Source organism: Gopherus evgoodei, chromosome 7 (genome assembly GCF_007399415.2).
Source record: "Gopherus evgoodei ecotype Sinaloan lineage chromosome 7, rGopEvg1_v1.p, whole genome shotgun sequence".
Classification (NCBI taxonomy): domain Eukaryota; kingdom Metazoa; phylum Chordata; order Testudines; family Testudinidae; genus Gopherus; species Gopherus evgoodei.
Window position 1 is genome coordinate 131,324,878 of NC_044328.1, and position 21,453 is coordinate 131,346,330.

At 48.4% G+C, this 21,453-nt stretch overlaps 1 protein-coding gene across 13 annotated transcripts in view; it reads right to left on the reverse strand.

The window, feature by feature from the left end:
- The window catches only part of PLXNB1 (plexin B1), a 252,065-nt gene that overhangs the window by 20,515 nt on the left and 210,097 nt on the right, over window positions 1-21,453 (reverse strand). For 12 of the 13 annotated variants that reach the window (XM_030568223.1, XM_030568224.1, XM_030568227.1 and 9 more), the window contains 9 exons: window positions 21,101-21,201; window positions 19,978-20,195; window positions 19,534-19,712; window positions 17,713-17,779; window positions 16,184-16,330; window positions 15,193-15,370; window positions 13,229-13,332; window positions 11,633-11,717; window positions 10,991-11,157 (listed from right to left, as the gene is read on the reverse strand). In XM_030568223.1, coding sequence (XP_030424083.1) covers window positions 10,991-11,157; window positions 11,633-11,717; window positions 13,229-13,332; window positions 15,193-15,370; window positions 16,184-16,330; window positions 17,713-17,779; window positions 19,534-19,712; window positions 19,978-20,195; window positions 21,101-21,201 — 1,246 coding nt within the window. The remainder of the gene's footprint in view (window positions 1-10,990; window positions 11,158-11,632; window positions 11,718-13,228; window positions 13,333-15,192; window positions 15,371-16,183; window positions 16,331-17,712; window positions 17,780-19,533; window positions 19,713-19,977; window positions 20,196-21,100; window positions 21,202-21,453) is intronic. The other variant, XM_030568225.1, reaches the window with a different exon arrangement.

Consider the following 21,453-nt stretch of genomic DNA (forward strand, 5'->3'; position numbering starts at 1 on the left):
AAAAAAATCAACACTACCATCCATCGAGCTCCTTAGCCACCTCTTTTAAAACCCTTGGATGCAAGTTATCTGGACCTGCTCATTTAAATGTGTAATTTTAATAGCTATTCTTTAACATCCTCCTGAAATACTTGTGGAATAGAAAGTGTTATCATATGATATGACATCATCTATTTTTCCCCCCAATACAGAACAGAAATATGTATTGAACACTGCTGCCTTTTCTGGATTACCATTCATAATTCTGCCATTTCTATCTAGTAATACCATTGTTAGGATTATTTTTTTTCCTAATTTACTTAAAAAACTTCTTACTGTCCTTAACTCTGCTGGTCATAGATTTTTCCTTATGTCCCTTTGCTGCTCTTGTCAGTTTTCTACAAGTCCCAGGTTATGATTTATATTCATTACTATCAATTTTCTCTTTCTTTCATTTGTTATATATTATTGTTTAATTGTTTATAGCTGCCTTCACTTCCCCTCTAAACCTAGTCAATTCTTTAACTAGTACAGGCTTCTTCAATGACTGTGGGATTGTGGCATTTGGGGATCTAGTAAAGTGTTCTTAAGCAATTCTCAATTATCATTCCCCATTTTTCTGATTAATTTCTTCCATCTCAATTTTTTTCAGCTCATTGCAGGTCACTTTCCTTCATTCAGAAGTAGCCCTCCCATCAAATCAGAACCAGATTATATGCAAGGGGAATATTGAACTTGATCCTCAAATGGCTGGGAAACCAGTGGTGGTGTCTGAGGGTGGGTAAAGTGAGCAGAACCATGATAGGAAGGAGTCAGAGATGGTCCATAACAAAAGTAACCAGCACGATGGTGCAGTCCACATGCTGAAGACTGCTCATAGGTCAAGCTGAATAAGAGGGAAAAGGGTCCTTTCTTCAGACACAACGAGGAGAGCAATTTCCATACTATGGTCTGAGTGAAATCCAGACTGAACTCAGTAAAGACGACTGTTATTGGGGAAAGGATAAGGGAGGGGAAAAAAATCAGGATTCTTTGCTGAGCATGTCTTTATTTCTGTAAGCTATGAACAAGGAAACACAACCTTCCAAAACTGGGTGCATGTGAAGAAGGGTGGACTTGTGTTTAAGGCATTGGACAGACTCAAGAGATTATTTTCTCAGCCATGTCACAGAATCCCTGCGCAAGACAGTAGTATCACTGTGTCTCATGTAGCCAATGATTTTAGTTTATTGTTCATTTATTGTGCTATGTTACGATTAACTAAAATATCATATGTAATCATTGTATCCCAAACAGATTTAAATTATAGGATTATAGAAATATAAGATTGGTCAGTAGTCAGAAGGCATAATTATGTATTAGGTATCTAAGTAAGTAGGGCTGAAATGCAAGGCCTACAGGCTGAGGCCTGTGAGATTTTAGCTTAGCCATACTAGGCCATAGGTTTAAGAAATGCTTGACATAAATAAGGGAACAGAGAATGACCCTATGCCACAAGATTACAGGAAAAGATGTACCAATGAGTGATAGTGCAAAAAATTAACAGCAAGAGTAATTTTTTTGCTTACAAGGTATCTGGTAGTCACATTTTTCTAACACATGCCCTAACTGCAGGTACACTATTTGCATAAATGCTAATTAGGTATAGTCAAAATCACATTATAAAAAAGAGGGTATCCAGATTAGGAAAATTAAGATCTCTAGAAGAAACTCCAGCAGGAACCATCCCTCTACTGCTAATCAATTAGCAAGGCAGCCATCAGAATTTAAGAATATTGTAAAGAATGCGAGTATGACTATATTTGTAACTTGTGCATAGGTCTGTATAGAATTTCTATATGTTTGGTTAATCATAACTTTAACTGTCCCTTTAATAAAACTTGTAAAACAGACTAGACCTTATACTTGTGAGTACATGTGTGGTCACTATCCTGGGTCTTTTATGTGTTCCTTGAAACTATATCTGAAGCAAGTAGCAAAGATGACTTTCACTCTGTTGAGCTTTAAACTGTAGCCACCAGAGCTGAACCCACGGTAGTGTAATAGTGCATTACAAAATTCACTTAAAATAAAATAAAAGGCTACACTCAGTTCCCATCTACAAAGAACAGTCACTTACCTTCAACGAGAAGCTGTTGTCTGCATGGATCCCAATGTAGGTACGCATGTGCCCCATGAATGGGATATCAGAATATTTGAACAGGAGTGGCTGTTCAACTATGCCTGCCCCATGTGTGTCCTCGTGCCCCGGTCCCCCACCCGAGGGCATAAAGGGTAGAGCAGCTACAACCGTCACTCAGTTCTGTCACTAATTCAGAATGGCAGGAAAAGGGGCTCGCAAAAAGCAGGGCTGGAATGTGGGCCGTGGGATCTGGGAGGATGACATGTCAAAGCAGTAAGGTCAGTAACTGTTTTCAGTTCAAGTACACGTCCATGTGGATCTCTTCCTAAGTGGCTGATGAGCAGTGGCCCACCTGGAAGGTGACACTGAGGCGACTGAACCTTGACTGTGACGCTACCTAACAAATCTGGCATCTCATCTTGCCCCAGGCCAAGGGCATAGTGGTTAACAGTAGCATGGGGCTGACTCCACGTAGCTGCCTTGTTGGGTTCAGATAGCTGAAGACAGCAGAGGAGGCAGCCTGTGCTCCACTGGAATGTGCGATGTTTGGAGGGAGAAGGGTAGCAGCCATGTGACAGCAGATTGAAACACACTGGGTAATTCACGGAGGTATTTTCTGGGAGATGGCCTGCCCCTGAGAGGCACCAGAGATAGCAACAAGACAAGGAGTCTGTCTGAAGGGCTTTGTCCTTTTCCGATAATAGAACAAGTCTCGTGAAACATCCCAGGTGCGAAGTTAGTTTGTCCCTGGAGAGGAATGGGGTTTGGGAAAGAAAGCAGGAGATTAACAGATTCATTTCAAAGGAGGTCCAACAACTTAAGGAAAAAACTGGGAATGATGTGTCACCACCGCCTTTCTCTCTGGAACGTTGAGTAAGGAGGGTCAGCCATGAGCAATGCAAATTCACTGACCCGTTTAGCTGATGTGATGGTGAGCAACAAGGCGGTCCTGCGAGTAAGGCGCTATAAAGAGCCTACAGAGAGAGGCTCAAAGGGGCTTCATGGAGCTTGTAAAGACAATATTAAGATCCCAGGTCAGAGGGGGTTCTCTGACTGGTGGATAAGCAAGTAGAAATCTAGATACTGCGAGATACAGAAAAAAAATGAACATGATTACTTGGGTGAGGGGCATGCTGAGATTGCTGCAAGATGGACTTCGATGGAGCTGAACAAGCATCCAGAGTTTCAAAAATGCAGAATATAAATCGAGGATTTTAGGTACCGAGGCTTTCAATGGTTCACGGTTGTGTTGGGCTGCCCAAAATTAAAAATCTGTTCCATTTAGAGGAGTAAGTCTTCCTCATGGAGAACTTTCTTCTTTGCAGTAGGGTATCTTCTAGTGCAATCTCTGTCAGTAGCACTCAGACAGCCTGGATACTGGCTGGTTGATACAATGATCTGTTATCTGGTTGAAGTATCTGAGCTTGGTTCTGTGATATTAGGGTGACAATGGAGCTCTACAGAGCTCCACTCATGGTTGGCAAGTATCAGAGGGGTAGCCGTGTTAGTCTGGATCTGTAAAAGCAGAAAAGAATCCTGTGGCACCTTATAGACTAACAGACATTTTGGAGCATGAGCTTTCGTGGGTGAATACTCACTTCCTCAGATGCATGTCGTCTGAGGAAGTGGGTATTCCAAACAAAACGTCTGTTAGTCTATAAGGTGCCACAGGATTCTTTTCTGCTCATGGTTGGCAATGGATTTTCTGCAAATCATTGCTGGCTCCTGGAAGATGAAGAGCTATTGGGGTTACCCTGTGTTGCTGACATTTCTTTTCATCCCACAGCATCCTTACAGGCATGGGGAGCAGTATAGTGTCACTATTCATTCTCGTCCATGGCTTATTCCTCCATTAAGCCCAGCATCGTCACATCCCTATGTATGGTGTCCCTCCATCTAATTGATGGTTGGCCTCTAGTTTGGACTGACCTTGTTTGGGTTTGCATTATCATCTTTGGCATCCTGTCATGTTTGTCTTCTGCAGTTTCTCTACCATCACCTCTTTTTGACTGCAGCCAGTTCCATACCCTGATTTCACATCCTACTCGCCTTCTAATTTCTTCATGTGTCTTTAAATCATACCACTTTAAACCTGCCCATCTTTTGAAGAACTCTCCTCTCCACTACATCCAACCTTCCGATGTCTGTTTAATTTAATATAGCTGCTTCCAGACCATAAGGTAATACTGTTAGTACATTGGTGTGATAAATTTTCACTGGGGTACCAAAGGTAGTGATTTCAGTCATCCATAACTCTGTCAGTTTCTGTCCAGTACCTGTGGCTAAGGCCTCATCCTTGATGGAATCCATCAGCACTGATCAAGCTTCCTAGGTACACATCACTTGTTCGATAACTTCACCACTGCTGCATTTCAACACAATCTGTTGTCCCCTTCTCCAAGGTGCAGCCACTTTATCTCCTTGACATTTAGTGTAAACCCAACTATTGTTGACACCCTGTCCATAAACCAGTGGTGGGCAACCTGCACGCAGCCTGTCAGGGTTAAACTGCAGCCACTGGGAGCTGCAGGCAGCTGAGCAAATGTAAAACTGTCTAGCGGCCCGGCAGCGGATTACTTTGACAGGCTGGGTGCGGCCCGTGGGCTGCAGGTTGCCCACCACTGCCATAAACTGATTGCTTCCTGACACACAGGAGTGATGAATGGGCAAGTCCTGGCTTGTTTGCATAGTACACTGTAGATGTGTTGTCTGAAAACCTGCATGGTGGAATTGTGTAAAACAGGATGGAATGCTACAGAAGCTAATAAGATCACTTGCAATTTTAGAACATTTAGATGCAGGTTTATGCCTTTTTGGGACCAAGTTCTGTGTATCTGAAGTTGGTCCAGATGCATCTGTGATCAGCATGAAGGTGTGGAGAAAGGTACCCTTTTTTGAAAGTTCTTGGGGGCCTGACCACCAATTCAGTGACAATTGGAAGTAAGCTGGAAGCATAATGTGCTTGTTCTTTTGATGTCTCATGGAGTGATACACTATTCTCAGCCAGCCGAGCAATGGATGTGGGTGGATTCACCAGGAGACCCAGCTCTCTGAATGGCAAAGGACATAGTTTAGGGCTGTGGTGACTTCCTATGAGACCTGCCTTTGATCAGCCAGTCATCCAGGTATGGATAGATATGAACACATTGTCTTCTCAGATGTTCCACCACCACAGCTAGGCATTTTGTGAAGACACTTTGAGGTGGAGAGACTGAATGGCAGCACCTTGTATTGGTAGTTATTGGGCCTCACGCAGATACTTCCTGTGGGCTGGATGGATCACAATAGAGAAATATGAGTCTTGGTCAGAAGTCATGAACCAGTTTTGAGCTTGAGAGAAGGGATGATGGAGGCAAGCACTGCCACCCTGAATGTGAGATGGTGTCTGCATTTATTCTGTCTTCTTGGGTCTAGGATGGGATAAAGGCCCCCCACCCTTTTTTACTTCAAGATAAGGAAATCTCAAGAATAGAACCTCTTCCTCTGAACTCCAGAGATGCCTCCTCTTTGGCTCCTAGGCAAAGCAGAGAAGACACATATATCTTTGGCTTTTTTTGCCCCGAAAAGGGATGTGGGGCAAGGCCTGAAATTGGATGGTATAGCCATCAGAGACAACAGACAGAAGAGTGCTGGAAGTTATCAGAATCCATGCCTAGTGGAAGAACGTAAGCCAGCATCCAAAACACAGGGTGTGGGGAGGGCTCCTGAGTGGTTCAAGTGTGGCTCTTCACCTGGACAATAAATGCACCTAGATCTACAAGAGGCTTCATGAGGGCAAGCACATCTTTTATTTCTCTGCCGAAGCCAAAACAGAACTGGCGTAGATGGGCCAGCTCATTCCAAGCCATATCTGCCACCAGACATCAGAACCAGGCTGCATACATTGCAGCTGATCCTGAGGCCTGCCAGACTCCCTGTAGAGCCACCTCTGCATTGTAAGTTCAGCGTGGGTCATCAAAGGTTGTCACAAAGGCCCTCAGGAAAGTGTCCCAAGTGGTCAGTATGCCACCTTTGCCTGATCCATCAGGCAGGCATTGGGCCATAACAGGAAATGGAGCCTGCACTGGCTCATAGAACTCTGAAACTGCTAGGGGTCCCATTGTAGCACTCTGGTAGCAATACCCTGGGTTTGGGTTCTGAAGGCAACATGGGCCATGGGGCTGTGGGAGACGTTCCCACTTGCAGTCCTGTGGTCTGTTCTTGCAGCGAGCGGTTTTCTGCCTGAAGCTGATCCACGGTGGCCAGTAAGGCTTGGTTTTTCTGCCTATAGACCAGTGATCTGCTCCTGGAGACTCAGTGTCTCCATGGGCCCTGCGGTGCTGTACTTGTGGACTCCATACCTTTTTCTGGTAGGATAAGCCTATGAGGAGACCAAAAGGGGTCTAAGCAAACTGTAATGCCCAGGGGCTGAGGTGGGCTGGGGGGCAGTCCAGAGCAGTAGTCAAGAGCTGCTGAGACAGCTTCCTCTTCCTGTTAAGAGTTTTATATTGTACAGGTACCCAATAAGAGCGTCGCTTGTCCATTCACTCAGGGGCCTGGCTCCTTTAGGCCTTTAGCATGAAGGCTGTTGGTCAGGGGTGCTGATTCAATGCATCGCCATGGCACAGCAGCTAAGGCTGGCACCTAAGAACCTGGCGGGCTGGATTCAGTACTGGGGTCCTGATGATTGATTGAGGAGTTATAGCTTCAGATGGGTGTCCCAGGTCTTCCTCATTCTTGTGGAGAACGAAAAACACAGCGAGCTGCAACCTAGCACATGGCTTTCATCAAGACAAAAACCATACAGTGGCTGTGACCATCTGCGAGTGGAATGAGACCATTGCAGGATGGACATGGTTTGATGCTCAAGGCCTCTGAATCTGGCATTTTGGCCCAGACAGAGGCACAGAGGACAAAGGGACAAATCAAATTTAGCTTTTTGGGTTTTTTATATGTCTAGAATAAAATAAAATACGGGAGAATTTTAAAGAGAGTTAACCATAACTACCTAATTTTTTGCAGCTGAAGCTAAGGGCAGCAGGCAAATGCCACTCATTCCACCCTGTTGCTGCAGGAGGTAAGAAGGGACTGAATGACGATTCCAACGGTCCTGCCTTTTATGCTGTTGGAGGAGAGGTGCACGAGCATGTGCATGGTGCAGGCATGACCCAATGGACATTGATGTTCAAAGGATTCTGATCTCACATGTATGGGGCACATCCACCTAAAGTGGGATCCACATGGACATATACTTGAAGAAGAATACGAGAAAAGACGGTTACTCACCTTTGTAACTGTTGTTCTTCGAGTGATTGCTCACATCCATTCCAGTTAGGTGTGCGTGCCGCGTGTGCACGTTCGTCGGAAACTTTTTACCCTAGCAACTCCAGTGGGCCGGCAGGTCGCCCCCTAGAGTGGTGCCGCCATGGCACCTGATATATACCCCTGCCGGCCCACCCACTCCTCAGTTCCTTCTTGCCGGCTACTCCGACAGTGGGGAAGGAGGGCGGGTGTGGAATGGATGTGAGCAACACATCTCGAAGAACAGTTACAAAGGTGAGTAACCGTCTTTTCTTCTTCGAGTGATTGCTCACATCCATTCCAGTTAGGTGAATCCCAAGCCATACCTAGGCAGTGGGGTCGGAGTGAGAAGTAGCGGCATGGAGCACTGCAGATCCGAAGGCTGCGTCCTCTCTGGACTGCTGGACCAGGGCGTAGTGGGAAGCAAAGGTGTGGACCGATGACCAGGTCGCTGCCCGAGAGATTTCCTGGATGGGCACACGGGCGAGGAAAGCCAGCGACGATGCCTGCGCCCTGGTAGAGTGCGCAGTCACACGGCCCGTAGGAACGTGAGCCAAGTCATAGCAGGTCCTGATACAGGACGTTACCCACGAGGATAACCTCTGCGAGGAAATGGGAAGCTCCTTAATGCGGTCCGCTACTGCCACGAAAAGCTGAGGGGATTTGCGGAACGGTTTGGTCCTCTCCACATAAAACGCGAGAGCCCGACGGACATCAAGCGAGTGGAGTTGTTGCTCCCTGCGTGAAGAATGAGGTTTCTGGAAAAAAACTGGGAGGAAGATCTCCTGGTTGACGTGAAAGGCTGAGACCACCTTGGGGAGAAAGGCAGGGTGCGGTCTCAGCTGCACCTTATCTTTATGGAAGACTGTATAAACCTGAAGCCAGGAGATGCGGCGCATCGTCACCCCCAAGGCGAGGGTACAGGCAGCCGAGTCTGCAGCGTCCAAGGAGGCCTGCAACGAGGTTCGTGCAACCTTCTTGCCCTCGTCAAGAATCGCCGCAAATTCTTGATGCGCCTCCTGTGGCAGCAGCTCTTTGAACTTATCCGCTGCCACCCAAGAGTTAAAGGCGCAGCGGCTAAGAAGGGCTTGCTGATTGGAAACCCTGAGCTGAAGGGCCCCCGCCGAATAAACCTTGCGGCCGAGGAGGTCCATACGCCTGGCCTCCTTGGATTTGGGGGCTGGAGCTTCCTGCCCATGACGCTCCCTCTCGTTCACCGACTGTACCACCAGGGAGCATGGTGTCGGGTGAATATGGAGGTACTCATAGCCCTTGGAGGGGGCCATGTACTTCCTTTCGACGCCCCGTGCAGTAGGGGGGATGGAGGCCGGCGATTGCCAGATCGTATTGGCGTTGGCCTGGATCGTCCGAATAAAGGGCAGGGCGACCCTGGTGGGAGCATCGGAGGAGAGGATGCTGACGACGGGGTCCTCGATCTCAGGGACCTCCTCAGCTTGCAGGCTCAAAGTCTGTGCTACACGCCTGAGGAGGTCCTGATGTGCCCTGAGATCTAGCGGAGGAGGGCTATTAGAGGAAGTGCCAGCCACCGCCTCATCGGGAGAAGACGATGAGGAGACCCCCGGCAAGAGAGTGTCCAGCGGGGGGTCCGCCTCAGCCCTCGCCTCTGGCTCAGGAGGGAGATCAGGGTCTTGTTGCTTTGACCCGTCCTCCCCGTCTGGGAAGGGAGGGGGGCGAGACAATGACGCCTCCGGCGCCCTGTGCTCTGCCGTTGCAGGCCTAGGAGGAAGCTGTTGGGGGCCCTGGGCTTGGTGATACGCCCAGGGTGTCCAGAACCCCCACTGCTGCGGACCCTGGTCCTGTTGCGGAGGGTCTTGAAAAAGGGCCGCTTGTCTGTCAGTGCCCAGCGCATATACACTGTCCGCCTGCGATGACACCGACGGTTGTCTGGAAGGCCATGGAGGGGCCGACCGCGGCTGGTAAGAGTCTCCGCGTCCTGGCGCCGAAGATGTTCTCGGTGCCGGGGACCGGTACCGGGAATACCGGTGCCGGGATCGGGACCGGGGTCTGTCTTGGACTCGGTGCCGGGATCGGGACCGGTACCGGCCGCTGATTCGGTGCCGGGATCGGGACCGGGACCTGCCACCGACGCAGTGTCGGGAGGTCGACCGGGACCTGCCACCAGCTCGGTGCCGGGAGGTCGACCGGGGTGCTGATCGACGGCGGGACTGGCTTCTAGAGTCCCTGTGCCAGCATCGGTGGCTGGAACCAGACCGTCTGGAGGCCGATCGGTGCCGCGAGTACGACCGGTACCGCCGAGGGGAGCGGTGCCGGGACTGCGAGCGGCGGCGGGATCTTGAGCGACCATGGTGTCGGGACCTCGACAGCGAGCGTGAGTCCCGAGACGGCGCTCTCATCATAGGTTTGCCCCTGGACGCTACCCGCACTGGAGGTACCGGGGGTGGAGGCTGAGTTGACTCAGTCAGGGCAATGAGGTCCCGTGCCGAGGCGAAGGTCTCCGGCGTCGATGGGACCAATAGCTCAACCCCAGATCTTATGGGGGAGCTCGGCGGGACCGGACTCGACGGACCCTCCGGGCCCGGAGTCGACGGTGCCGGTAGCGCCGCGGCAGATGTCGGTGCCGGGCGCTCCACTCGAGTCTGCCTGGATGGAGTTGCAGACTTCGAGGGTCTTGCTTCTGCACCCAGTGCCGGGGAAGGTCGGTGCCGGGGAGTCTTTCCGGTGCCAGCGCGATCCGGTGCCGGTGTCGAGGTGACGGCCTGCGAAGCTGCCGGGTCGAGTGCCGCTTCCATGAGGAGAGTCCTAAGTCTCTGGTCTCTCTCCTTTGTTCTAGGCTTAAAAGCCTTACAAATGCGGCACTTGTCCGATCTGTGCGATTCCCCCAGGCACTTTAGACACGCATTGTGAGGGTCGCTGGTCGGCATCGGCTTCTTACAGGCCGCACATTGCTTGAAGCCCGGCGAACCAGGCATGAGCCCGGTTCCGGGTGCCGGGAAGGGCTACGGCCCAAACCGGCTAACAAATATCTACAAATATTATTTACACTATTAACTATATAACTAACTGCACTTAACTACTAATTACAACTATCAACCGTAGAACAAGGAGAGCTAGGGACGTGGAGGACAGCTATGCCACGCTCCACAGTTCCAACGACCGACACGGCGGTAAGAAGGAACTGAGGAGCGGGTGGGCTGGCAGGGGTATATATCAGGTGCCATGGCGGCGCCACTCTAGGGGGCGACCTGCCGGCCCACTGGAGTTGCTAGGGTAAAAAGTTTCCGACGAACGTGCACGCACGGCGCGCACACCTAACTGGAATGGATGTGAGCAATCACTCGAAGAAGAAGAATAACATTTCTCTCCTTTAGAAGGCTGTTGGAAGGCTAACTCCCTTAGCATATGTAACTTAGATATTATGGTATTGGAGTTACAGGGAAGCCAACAAATAAATATATCCGTAATCTTGGCAGCAAAGAATTATTTCTTCATGTGCAGTGCTGCACAGCTGGCAAAACACACCCTGGGGCTTGAGGGTTTAGTACCAAAGCCCCAAGCCTTGGCCATTGTGGAAGGAAGTATCCTAGGCATGATCTAGTTTAGCTAATCCAACATTATGTTCTTTCCTACCTTCATAGAGAGGAGACGTGTCAAATAAATTTCAGGAATGGCCTTGGCTCGCTCCCGATCCCGTAAGCTTCCTCGCCTGTGTTTGGGGAGCTCTGGCTCTTCAGTTGGTTTTACTAGATGCCAAAGTTTTATTCCACCCTCATCTGCATCCTCCAGCATCGGCGTTTCTGAAACACAAATACTACTGAAATCTCTAGGCTTCTCTCAGAGACTGGCCACAGTGCTCGGAGCCACTTGCTGCCCTTATAAGAAAAAAGATTTCTCTGCACTAAGGGAACATGCAGCAAGATAGGGATTGTGCCCAGGCCCTAGGTTTATTAACTGGTGGGCCTATTAGCTATGGATTGCACCCAGCCTCTGCGGTTAGCAACCAGAAGATTCCAGCTCAAGCTGGACTCTCCTTGCTGGCCCTGCCTGCTCCCCTATTTTTAGGGGCCTCTGGCTCCCAGACACTTACAGAAGCCCCCGGTGCTGACAGTTTGGATATCCTGTCAATGCTAATAGCGAGGAAGGCCCAACTCACCCAGTAGCTATTGGGTGTTACCATAACGTTAGACTTATTGCCTGGGAGAACAAAGTCCTAGCTTGCAAGCTGATGGGCTCTGTGAAACTATTTTATGAGGCCTTCAGCATCAGACTCACTCTCTCCAGGGATGTAATCCTGATTCTCCCTGGGGATATGTTTGGTCAGACGTGGGACCAGAGCTACAGTTGCTCCATCAGGCACCTGTGTACAAGCAGAATTCGGGTTAACAATATTCTACACATTTCTTCTTCTCAGTGTGACAGGCAGACTTTATAAAGTACAACAGCCCACCCACAAGGAGGAATGGTCTCCTGGTTAGAAGTGGGGACTAGGACTCATGCCCCAGGGCTCCATTCCTGGCTCTGCTACTGACTCACTCTGTGAGCTTGGTAAAGGTTCTTCAACACTTCATGCCTTGGTTTCCCCATCTGTAAAAAGGGCTGTGAGGGTCAATGATGTCTGTCAGATGCTTCAAGGCAAGGTATTTTAAGCATTATTTTTCATTTCCAGCAGCTTGATCCCAGCTCTGGAGACCACCATCTGCTATACTGGGCATGTGGCCCTTATATTGACTTCAACCAGTAAGCCTGTCTCCTGCTGACAGAAGAGGTACACAATTGCAGGTCTGCAACATGGTGTATCGACAATGACAGAAGTGAGATACAGTCTAGTGCAACCCAACTTCTACAACAGGGGTAGGCAACCTGCAGCACGCCAGCTGATTTTCAGTGGCACTCACACTGCCCGGGTCCTGGCCACTGGTCTGGGAGGCTCTGCATTTTAATTTAACTTTAAATGAAGCTTCTTAAACATTTTAAAAACCTTATTTACTTTACATATAACAATAGTTTAGTTGTATATTACAGACTTAGAGAAAGAGACCTTCTAAAAACATTAACATGTATTACTGGCACGCGAAACCTTAAATTAGAGGGAATAAATGAAGACTCGGCACATCACTTCTGAAAGGTTGCCGACCTCTGTTCTACAACCTTAAATAAAAAGATACTAGGAAAGAAGGGGGCGAGCAGTATAGAGGGAGAGTGACGGCAGATACTGCAGTGAAGGGTGCATTTGACAGAGGCTAAAGAAGAAGCGGAAGATAATGGTCCATTCTGGCCTTAGAATCAATTATACAGAATGAAGTGCTGAACAGCACAGTTACTGTTTCCTAGCCCCACAAATTTTCCAAGTGCCCAGAAAGGGACCCATTTGTCTAACCATTTTTCCTCACATTCCCAAAATCCTTGTGTGACTGCTGCTTGTTTCTTTGAAGGTGACAAATCTATGGTAGGAGTAGGAAGAGGTGCACCAAATTTGCTTTCAATTGTGAGTGAAGGTAGAATTTGTGTCTCAATTTCCAGAGTCAAAGGACTCAGGCGCTAACCAACAGATCCACCAAGCCTGCTCTGATTACAGCATCTCCAGAAATTAGCTTAGGGATACACATTCAAAACATCAGACACCTGTTTGCCTCTACAGCATCCATGCCTCAGGTTGTCAGAGGTGGAGATGCAGAGTACAGAGGAGGTTACACTGTCTGAACACCAGTTCCTGTGTCAGGAGCAAGTCAGAGGCTTCACCACATCACAGGTGGGGCTAGAAAGGTTCTTTAAATGGGATCAGGCAGGAGTCAGATCTAGAGGTGGAATGTACACCTGAAATCGAAGGTCACTGAGAAGGGGAAGGGGAGGAGGATGCTCAGTTCTGACCTTGTAGTGCTGAAGAGTGTTCAGGCGCTTCCAGGTTCCCTGAATGACAGAGGTCACATCCTCATCGGAAAGGATCAGGTGACCAGCCAGACCTGATCTCCACTCTACAGTCATCAAAACATAGAAAACAGAAAATAAAAATAAAATGTTTACTATGAAAGCTGAACCGTCTTTAACACTTTCTTGTATATTTCACTTTCAATATGCAGAAACCAGGTAAGACTAACAACATGCCAGAACTGTATCAGCAGTGCACTGCAAGAGCGCTGAGAGTTTAATCTCGTAGTTGTTAGGAAATGTGGGGTAAAGGTCCAGCAGCAACAAACTCTGTCCCTTTGGATATGTACATCACAATAACGTAACCACGCAACTTCTATGCTATAATACAAAACAGTACAAATGTGCAGCATATGTTACAGAAAAAAGGTATGTTTAAAGGTTCTGTGTCTATTAGGATTGTTACTTACTATTTTATAATATTATTTGACACAGGGCAGCAGATTATTGTCAGAATGTCTGGAATGTCACAGAAGTTATGAAGATATTGTCCTTGCCCCCAAAGAACTTTAAATTAGTAAAGGCAACCCAGCCACCCTGCTAGTGCAGACATGGGCATCTTATCCTTGCCTGGCACTCATTGTGCATAGGCTACAAACTTTCTAAAGCTGTGATCACAACAGCCTCTCTGTGCATAGGAGAGAGAGGCCTGACAACCTGTTTGCGGCTGCTGCTCCCGCTGCCTTCTTTCTACCTGTCTGCATCCGTGGATTAATTGCTGCAATGGCGATGGATGGTTTTAATGAAGTGTGGAGTTCTAAGTGCTACAGAATTCAATATAGGGGAAACTCAGACTTGTGTTTTCAGCCTTCCCTGCCAATCTAAATCTGAGCTTTCAGCATCAATATGGGATCATTACTCATTGTAATTCTGTTGGCCATAGTCATCCTCTCCCTCCCGACCAAGCAATGGCAATTATAGACAGGAAGATGGCTCCACATCCCAGATGGGAGAAGAGGGTGGCATGACAAGAAGTGTGTCCAGAGTAAACTGCAATCTCTGAATCATGCAATGCATTACTGAGTGAGAGCATGTCCTACGAATACAGCGGTGTGCAGATGCCTCACTGCTGTCAACTGAGAAAAAGGAACAAAAGAGGAAGAAAAACTGGAGAGCTCACCCCCCAACAAGAGCCCTGCATTTCATTAGCCCGCTTAGGGCCTGATCCTGAACTGCTGAAGTAAATGGGAGTTCTGCCACTGGCTTCAATAAGAGCAGGATTGAGCCTATAACCTTCTGGCACCTCTGCACTATTCCCATGCTGTCCCCTACACCCTGAGTACCCTCTCTGATCTTGTATGCTTTTCATAAACATCCCTTTCCTCATTCAAATCCTTCCTCAAAAGACCACCTTCCTCTACAACCTTCTGACAATAACCAGTCAGGCCCAGTAGCTACTTCCAGTGACAAAAGGTGAAAAGTATCAGAGGGGTAGCCGTGTTAGTCTGGATCTGTAAAAGCAGCAAAGAATCCTGTGGCACCTTATAGACTAACAGACGTTTTGGAGCATGAGCTTTCGTGGGTGAATACCCACTTCGTCAGATGCATGTATTCACCCACGAAAGCTCATGCTCCAAAACTTCTGTTATTCTATAAGGTGCCACAGGATTCTTTGCTGCTTTTAAAGGTGAAAAGAACACAAGGTACCTTGCAAACAAGAGGTGGCGGCAGCAGATTATAAGTATCCTCTTTTCTGCCCCACTTCCTGCTATTATCCCTCTCCCCCATTGATGATGTCACACTGAATCCAGGCTAGAACGTAAGCTCCATGCGGCAGGGACTGTCTCCATTCACTGAATGGACAGTGTGAGGCACACCAATGGCACAGGAGACAGTTATTAGATATATTAGATAATGATGAGGTTGAAAAGTGGAGTTGAGTCTTGGCATCAATGAATTGTGCTCACCAAGGTCCAGCGAGTCTGGGTCTGGGCGGTGACAATATGGCGTTCCTTTATAGATCTGATCTAGGATTTTCTCCTTCACCTGTGTTATAGTGTCACAGTCCAGCACTTTCACAGAGACACCCTGAGAATCCTCTGCCTCTCTCACAGTAGCTTCAGTTTGAGTCAGAGCATTGAAAGTCTGGGGAAAGAAAAGATAGCTGAAAGGGCTACTCAGTGACGAGCCTGAGTAGCAACCACACCTGCACTCCCCTCCCCCCACAGTTACACTTACCATTAGCAAACCACTAATAAGTGATAATATTAATGATAAACCTTTTACATTTCCAGACCACTGGGGAAAGGAATACCATGAATATAATGAGCCAGATTCTCAGTCCTGCTTCAGTGGCATGAAGGGCATGTAAAGCTGGTTCAGCAGGCTTCCTGAAGATTGCCTCTATGTAGGGGGTCTCCTCAGCTGGCAAAGAGTTGCTGTAGACTCTTATGGCCCCTCCTCCTTCTCCCATGATTCCGCAGTGGATATAGCCGGTGAGCAGGAGATGTGGCTAGAGTACTGCTCTGCTCTGGCAGTCCCTGGCTGCTAGATCTCTTTAGGCCATCGACAGCAGAGCAGCTCTGAATGACACTGGGAACTATGCCAATCCCAGATTCTGGTGTAAAGCATGGCTTCCAGTGAGCAATAACAGGACACTAGCGAGAGAGTGGCTTTAGTTCTGACTCAGGGTAGATTAGGACAGTGGTTCTCAACCTTTTTTCATTTGCAGATCTCTAATAAATTTCAAATGAAGGTGAGGACCTCTTTGTATATATAGTTGAATTCCGTTCACTTAGTTTTCAGTCTAAGTCTTTCGTGGACCCCTTAGACATAGTCCACAGACCCACAGGGGTCCGTTTACTACAGGTTGAGAACCACTGGATTAGGATGGTGTTTCATTGGTACAGAACAAGGAGGGAAGAGAATGCACAGAGATGTGCAGTAGGGAGTTCTCACCAGAGTCCGGTACTCTAAATCCTCTCGCAGAAGGCGGTTATCATTCAGGGTGTATTTGGCTTTCCCCGTCACCCAGTCCACTGGTCCCTTATCTACTTGGTGCTTGATTCCCCGGAAGAGCATATAGAGCGGCTCCCCGACAGAGTCCTGGCAGAGACAGAAAGAGGCTCAACTCTTGAGAGAAGTCACTTTCATTTTGCCTGACAGTGACCTCAGGCCTCAGAACATGGACTCCTTTACCCCCAGGAGCATAGCCAAAGGCACCAGTCAACAAAGCAACTCAAAGGATCCAAGTCGGAAGGTTCCACCCACCCCATCCCTGCTCCATGTTCTGGAAAAACGGTCTGGTGGCTAAGGCACTGAACTGGAATTCCTGAGACCTGGATTTAATTCCATGTGTGCCACAGCATCCCCGAGTGACCTGGGGCAAGACACTAGGCCTCAGTTTCCTCATCTGTAAAATGGAGGTCTGTAGTCAGGTTCACTTGGAAACCTGCATAGGCCTTGGGGCAGATTATGGCTCAGCTGTTCCCCCAAGTCTGGGATGGCCTTGCTAGGCAGTCCACAAACCGAGCATCTGGGTTATGGTCCTTCATTCCCCAGTGTGTCCCAGGTTCTCCCAACCAGATGGAGGCATGGGACCTCTCCACCAGGTCTCAGTGCAGGGCCTAGAGGGGAAGGGACAAGGAGTGTTTCAGCACCCTCTGGCCAATTCATCAGACCAGCTTCCGCTGGGCCAACTCCTACCTCCTCATTCTCTCTTCAGTTTGGGATGTGGTCACAGCACTCTGCCTCTCCCTAGCAGAGTTCCCAAGGAGTCCCAACAGTTCAAACAGCCAAATGGGGACTTCTCAGTTCACTTCTCAGGGTCCAGGTGTTCTTCACTGTCAGGGAGCAGGGGCCTCTGGCCAGGTCTTACCCACAGTCCAGACCCTTCTCCTGTAGGCTGCTCTTTCCCAGAAGCAGCAATCTGGCATCCTCCCTACAGTCAGCCTCTCCTTCACTATCCCCCTGCTTGACTGTCAGAGTCTCCTTTTACGCAGGTCCTCCATTTGGAGCATGCTCACCAGCTGCCAAGGGGTAGGGTCCTCTTGGCCCACAAATGTTCCTTCACTGCCTTAGCCTGTGTGTGGGGTCTGTAAACCCAACACAAGCTCACACCTTTCCTCCTGCACAGGGGTGCTGTGCAGCTCATCCCACTAACGTGTGTGAGACACTCAGCCACTACAGTGGTCAGGCTGTCTCTGCCGGACCAACATGTGGGCATGCAAGAGTCCAGCTCAGACCTTGGCAGCAGGCTTGTGGAAAAGTGCAGATGAGACAGGCTGATGAAGTCCTGGATGCTGTGCAATCTATGCTGTGAGCAACCCAGCTCTTCTTTCCTGCTCACTGCACACAGGGTAATTTGTGACACCATTTTAGCAGGCGCTCAGACTGCTGATCTATATTAGTGCAGCAGGGTTGGGGCATTCTTTTAGTCTCCATTTCTCTTGGCTTCCCCACCCTTCCCAGGGATGGAGAATTCTTACCCTTACAAAAGCATACAGACAGATGGACATCCAGTTGGTGAGCAGCTTCTCTACTACTGTTTCTGTCCTGAAAGAGAACCCCAGGCTGGTTACTGTATGTTACCCTCCACAGGGAGGCACTAGAGCAGAGAGTGGGGTGGATGATAAGGATCAGGACATGCTTTCTAGGCAAAGCCCATTTGAGGACCCCACCCGAGTACAAATTTCAAGGCTTCAGCCTGAATGAGGCACAGAACTTCTGGTGTGTGAACAGTAAGGTAGGCAATTAACCTGCAGTCACAAGAGGCCATTAATGCCTCTACAGGCTGCCCGAAGGACCCAAACATAGAATTCTGTGCTGTATCTCCACTCCCTGCAATGGAACAGAACTCACAACAGGGCAGTCAGGTGTCTATGCCCCTCGGCTATATCTCAGACCTATAGAAAGTGTGATTTAGGAATAAAAGGACCAGATTTCTTGCAAGGTACCAATCATGCCACCAGCTCATTGCAGAGGGAACAGGGTTTAGAAAAAGCTCAGTGTTGGCCTAACTGTGCTCCCACTGAAATCACGGGCTAAACTCCCAACAACTTTAACAGGAGCAGAGTTAAGCCAATGTTGAATGCTGTGAGAAACCCCAGCCTTCATGAGGAAATCTCCTATGCATGCTGCCCTGTAACATCCAGCAGCACCTGCTACAAAACCCTGGCGTGAAGCTAATATCTGGGAATTGGGAGGATGAGATCTGACAAAAAATTCCCACTGAGACTTGTGTCTCTCCAGGTGGCTCGTTGCACACCTCCTCATCCACTCTATGGCAAAAATGCCTCCCTAAAAGCCCTGGCTCCAGCCCCTCCCTCACACAATATCATACAATATTCTACTCAGCCCCTCAGTCCCAGAAGATCCCACATGCTATATAACACAATATCACATAAATCCACAGTCCCAGTTCCCTGCCCCCATAATATAACACAATATATCACAGACCCACATCCCAGCTCCTCCCCTACAATATCACACACAGACCCACAGTCCAAGCTCCCTGCCCCCCACAACATCACACACAGACCCATAGGGAGATTTCAAGGTACTTCTTGTGTGAAATGACTCAGCAGCAAAGGAGAAGTGACCTAGACAGAAGAGGGAGCACAAATTAAATGTCACCTCTAATTGTTGCAGGAAAGGACCAAAAGGGGATAAGATTAGAGTGGCAGGAGTCAGAAGGCAGGAAGCTGGTGAGTAGATGCCAGTCCCTGGAGAGCTTTGAAAACCAGGGAAACAATTGAGAACAGGATTCAGAGAAGGGCAGGAAGCTAGTGAAGGTGCCAAATGATAGGGCGCCATGGCTCTGCTTCCTTGAGAAAGTGTCTGCCCACAGCGTTGCAGATCCAGTGACACTTAGAAAGTGATGATATAAGCAACCATCAAAAGGGAATTGTGCTTGACAAGACAGGAAGGTATATGAAGGTTGGCTAAGGGCTCAGCATAGCCCAGGGCAAGGGGAGACAGAAGAATGATCACATGGTAGAGAAGCTGAAAAAGGGAAATGGGGGCAGAAAAAAGGGAGTTCAGTGTATAGCATGAACATAGAGGACGGAGGATCTGAATGAAGGATTCTTGCTCTGTCTCATCACTGTCTACAGCTGGGATTTCTGATTTCTGTTGCCTCCTCTTTGGTAGAGCTTCATGTCTGGACACCTACTGGATCTGTATCTGCTGCACAGCACATTGTCTCATTGTTACTACAGAGGGATTATGGAGCTCTATGACAGCCAAGAAAAGTTCTGTCCAGGAACCAGCCTGAAGACAGAGAGACTATTACTGAATCACTCACTCACCTTCGCAACATCAGCTTTGGGTTCTTGGCCACATACTGCTCAACGAGGTCATTCAAAAGAGTCTTTAGGATGTCAGTAAAGTACTCTAGCTTCCCATGCAATGAGACAGTGAGAAGCGATGCCACATAGGCCCGGTCCCTTGGAGAGAATGTGCGCTGGATTTCTAGAGTGTGGATAAACTAAAGAGCGAGAGAGAGAGTGTGTCAAAGATGAACGAATGCTCTAATCTATTAAAATAGGGTAACCACAGATATGGACTTTCCCAGTAAGAGGTGTTGTAGATATGGGGAACATCCAGCTATTCCAGTCTCTTGCTTTCCATCAGGAGGCACTTTAAAGAATGCTGTAAGGGAGCTCACAGTCCCTTATGTCTCTCTTGGCAACAATTGCCTGTGAAATGGCACAGGAGCCAGTTACTGCAGGCAACTAAGGAAGGGATGTTACCTTGGTAAGGAAGAGTTTACTGTTGAGGAGGTTGGAGAGCTGCACCAAGCCCTGCTCCACTGTTTGCCGCCGACATTCAGGCATGTCCAGGCCCCTCTGCAGTGGTGACTCACGGTGTCCTGGAAAGAAAATGCGTTCTGCGTAGGATCTGTAATCTAGGAAGGGGATTCCGGTACCAACGAGGTCACTGGTGAGATCCATCATTTCCGTCATCAGGTCTGAAAATAAAGGGAGCTTCTGTGTTACAAAGTGTGTCCCAGAGCGTGGAACATGGGGCTGTGGCCTGGGAGGTAACTAGATCAAATGGGATGGAATTGACAAAGGAAACAGACAAGCTAAATATCAGTGAGATGCTTCATTCTGTGGAATCCTCTCCAGAAGGAAGGAGTGGAAGCCCTGTCATGTGGGGCATTTAAAACTAGACTGTTTGGAACACTGGCAAATGTTCTGTAGGGAGCTCTCCAGCCCTGGCTCCTGGGGAGGGACTGGAAGGTCTAACAGGTTGTTATTTTTGTTTACAGCTGGGGGACATCCTCTGGGTTTAAAAAAAAGCAGAAAAAGCTCTACCAAGCAAACTAGTGATTGCTAAAGGATGATGTTTATTAAAAGACTGGCCTGGTGTTTAGTCAGGCTCAATGATAATAGGCGGTATCACAGGACAGAGACACAGTATTATACAGTCACTGCAACACCATGACTTTCATGTATCTCACAGCTTTCCACTTCTAACTAAAAATCAGTAATAGTCTCTCCTGTAGCTTCTAGTGTCCTCCCCTCCCCGTGCTCCTTGCTGCTAGTGATAGAACTGCAGTTTGTGGATAAAGGGGGACACTAATGATCCCATCTCTAGATTCTGATGTTCCAGATGAAGAACTGCAGAGATCAGTATAGGCCAAACTCTGTTCCCAGTTACACAAGTGCCACTCCACTGACCTCAAGGGCATGTGGGCACCTGAGCAGAATTTGGCTGTAAACTTTAACACGCTGACATGGGAAGGTGTATGATTGTTCACACAGAGGCAGCTACTGAGACAAGGTCCGTAGGGTCTGGGACAGATGGAAGGGCCAGAAATGGTTCCCCAACACCTCTATTTGCAGCTGCAGGGGAGGGAAGTTCTCTTACCTGTGAACTCTTTTTTGCATCTGTCCCGAACACTTGTTTCCAGATTTTCCAACTGGATTTGAACTTTCTTGTAATCCCTTAGAGCCTGTTTGCTCTTCCTCCTGTAATGGGAAGGAGAGCTGGAGACCACCCAGCTGACTCACTGCAGATGGGATTTCCGTCTGGCTGAGTTTAATATAACTTAATTTAGATTTTGGTTTCTAAACTACCCCATGTCTACACATCTCAAGGGAAAAGATGTTCCCTAAAACTCTTCCTCAAACTGAGAAACGGATGGGCCTTACCACATATGCTAAAGAACAGAGGGCTAACTGGGCAAAAGAAGCTAGCGCAGAGCTGGATCACAAGTTGGG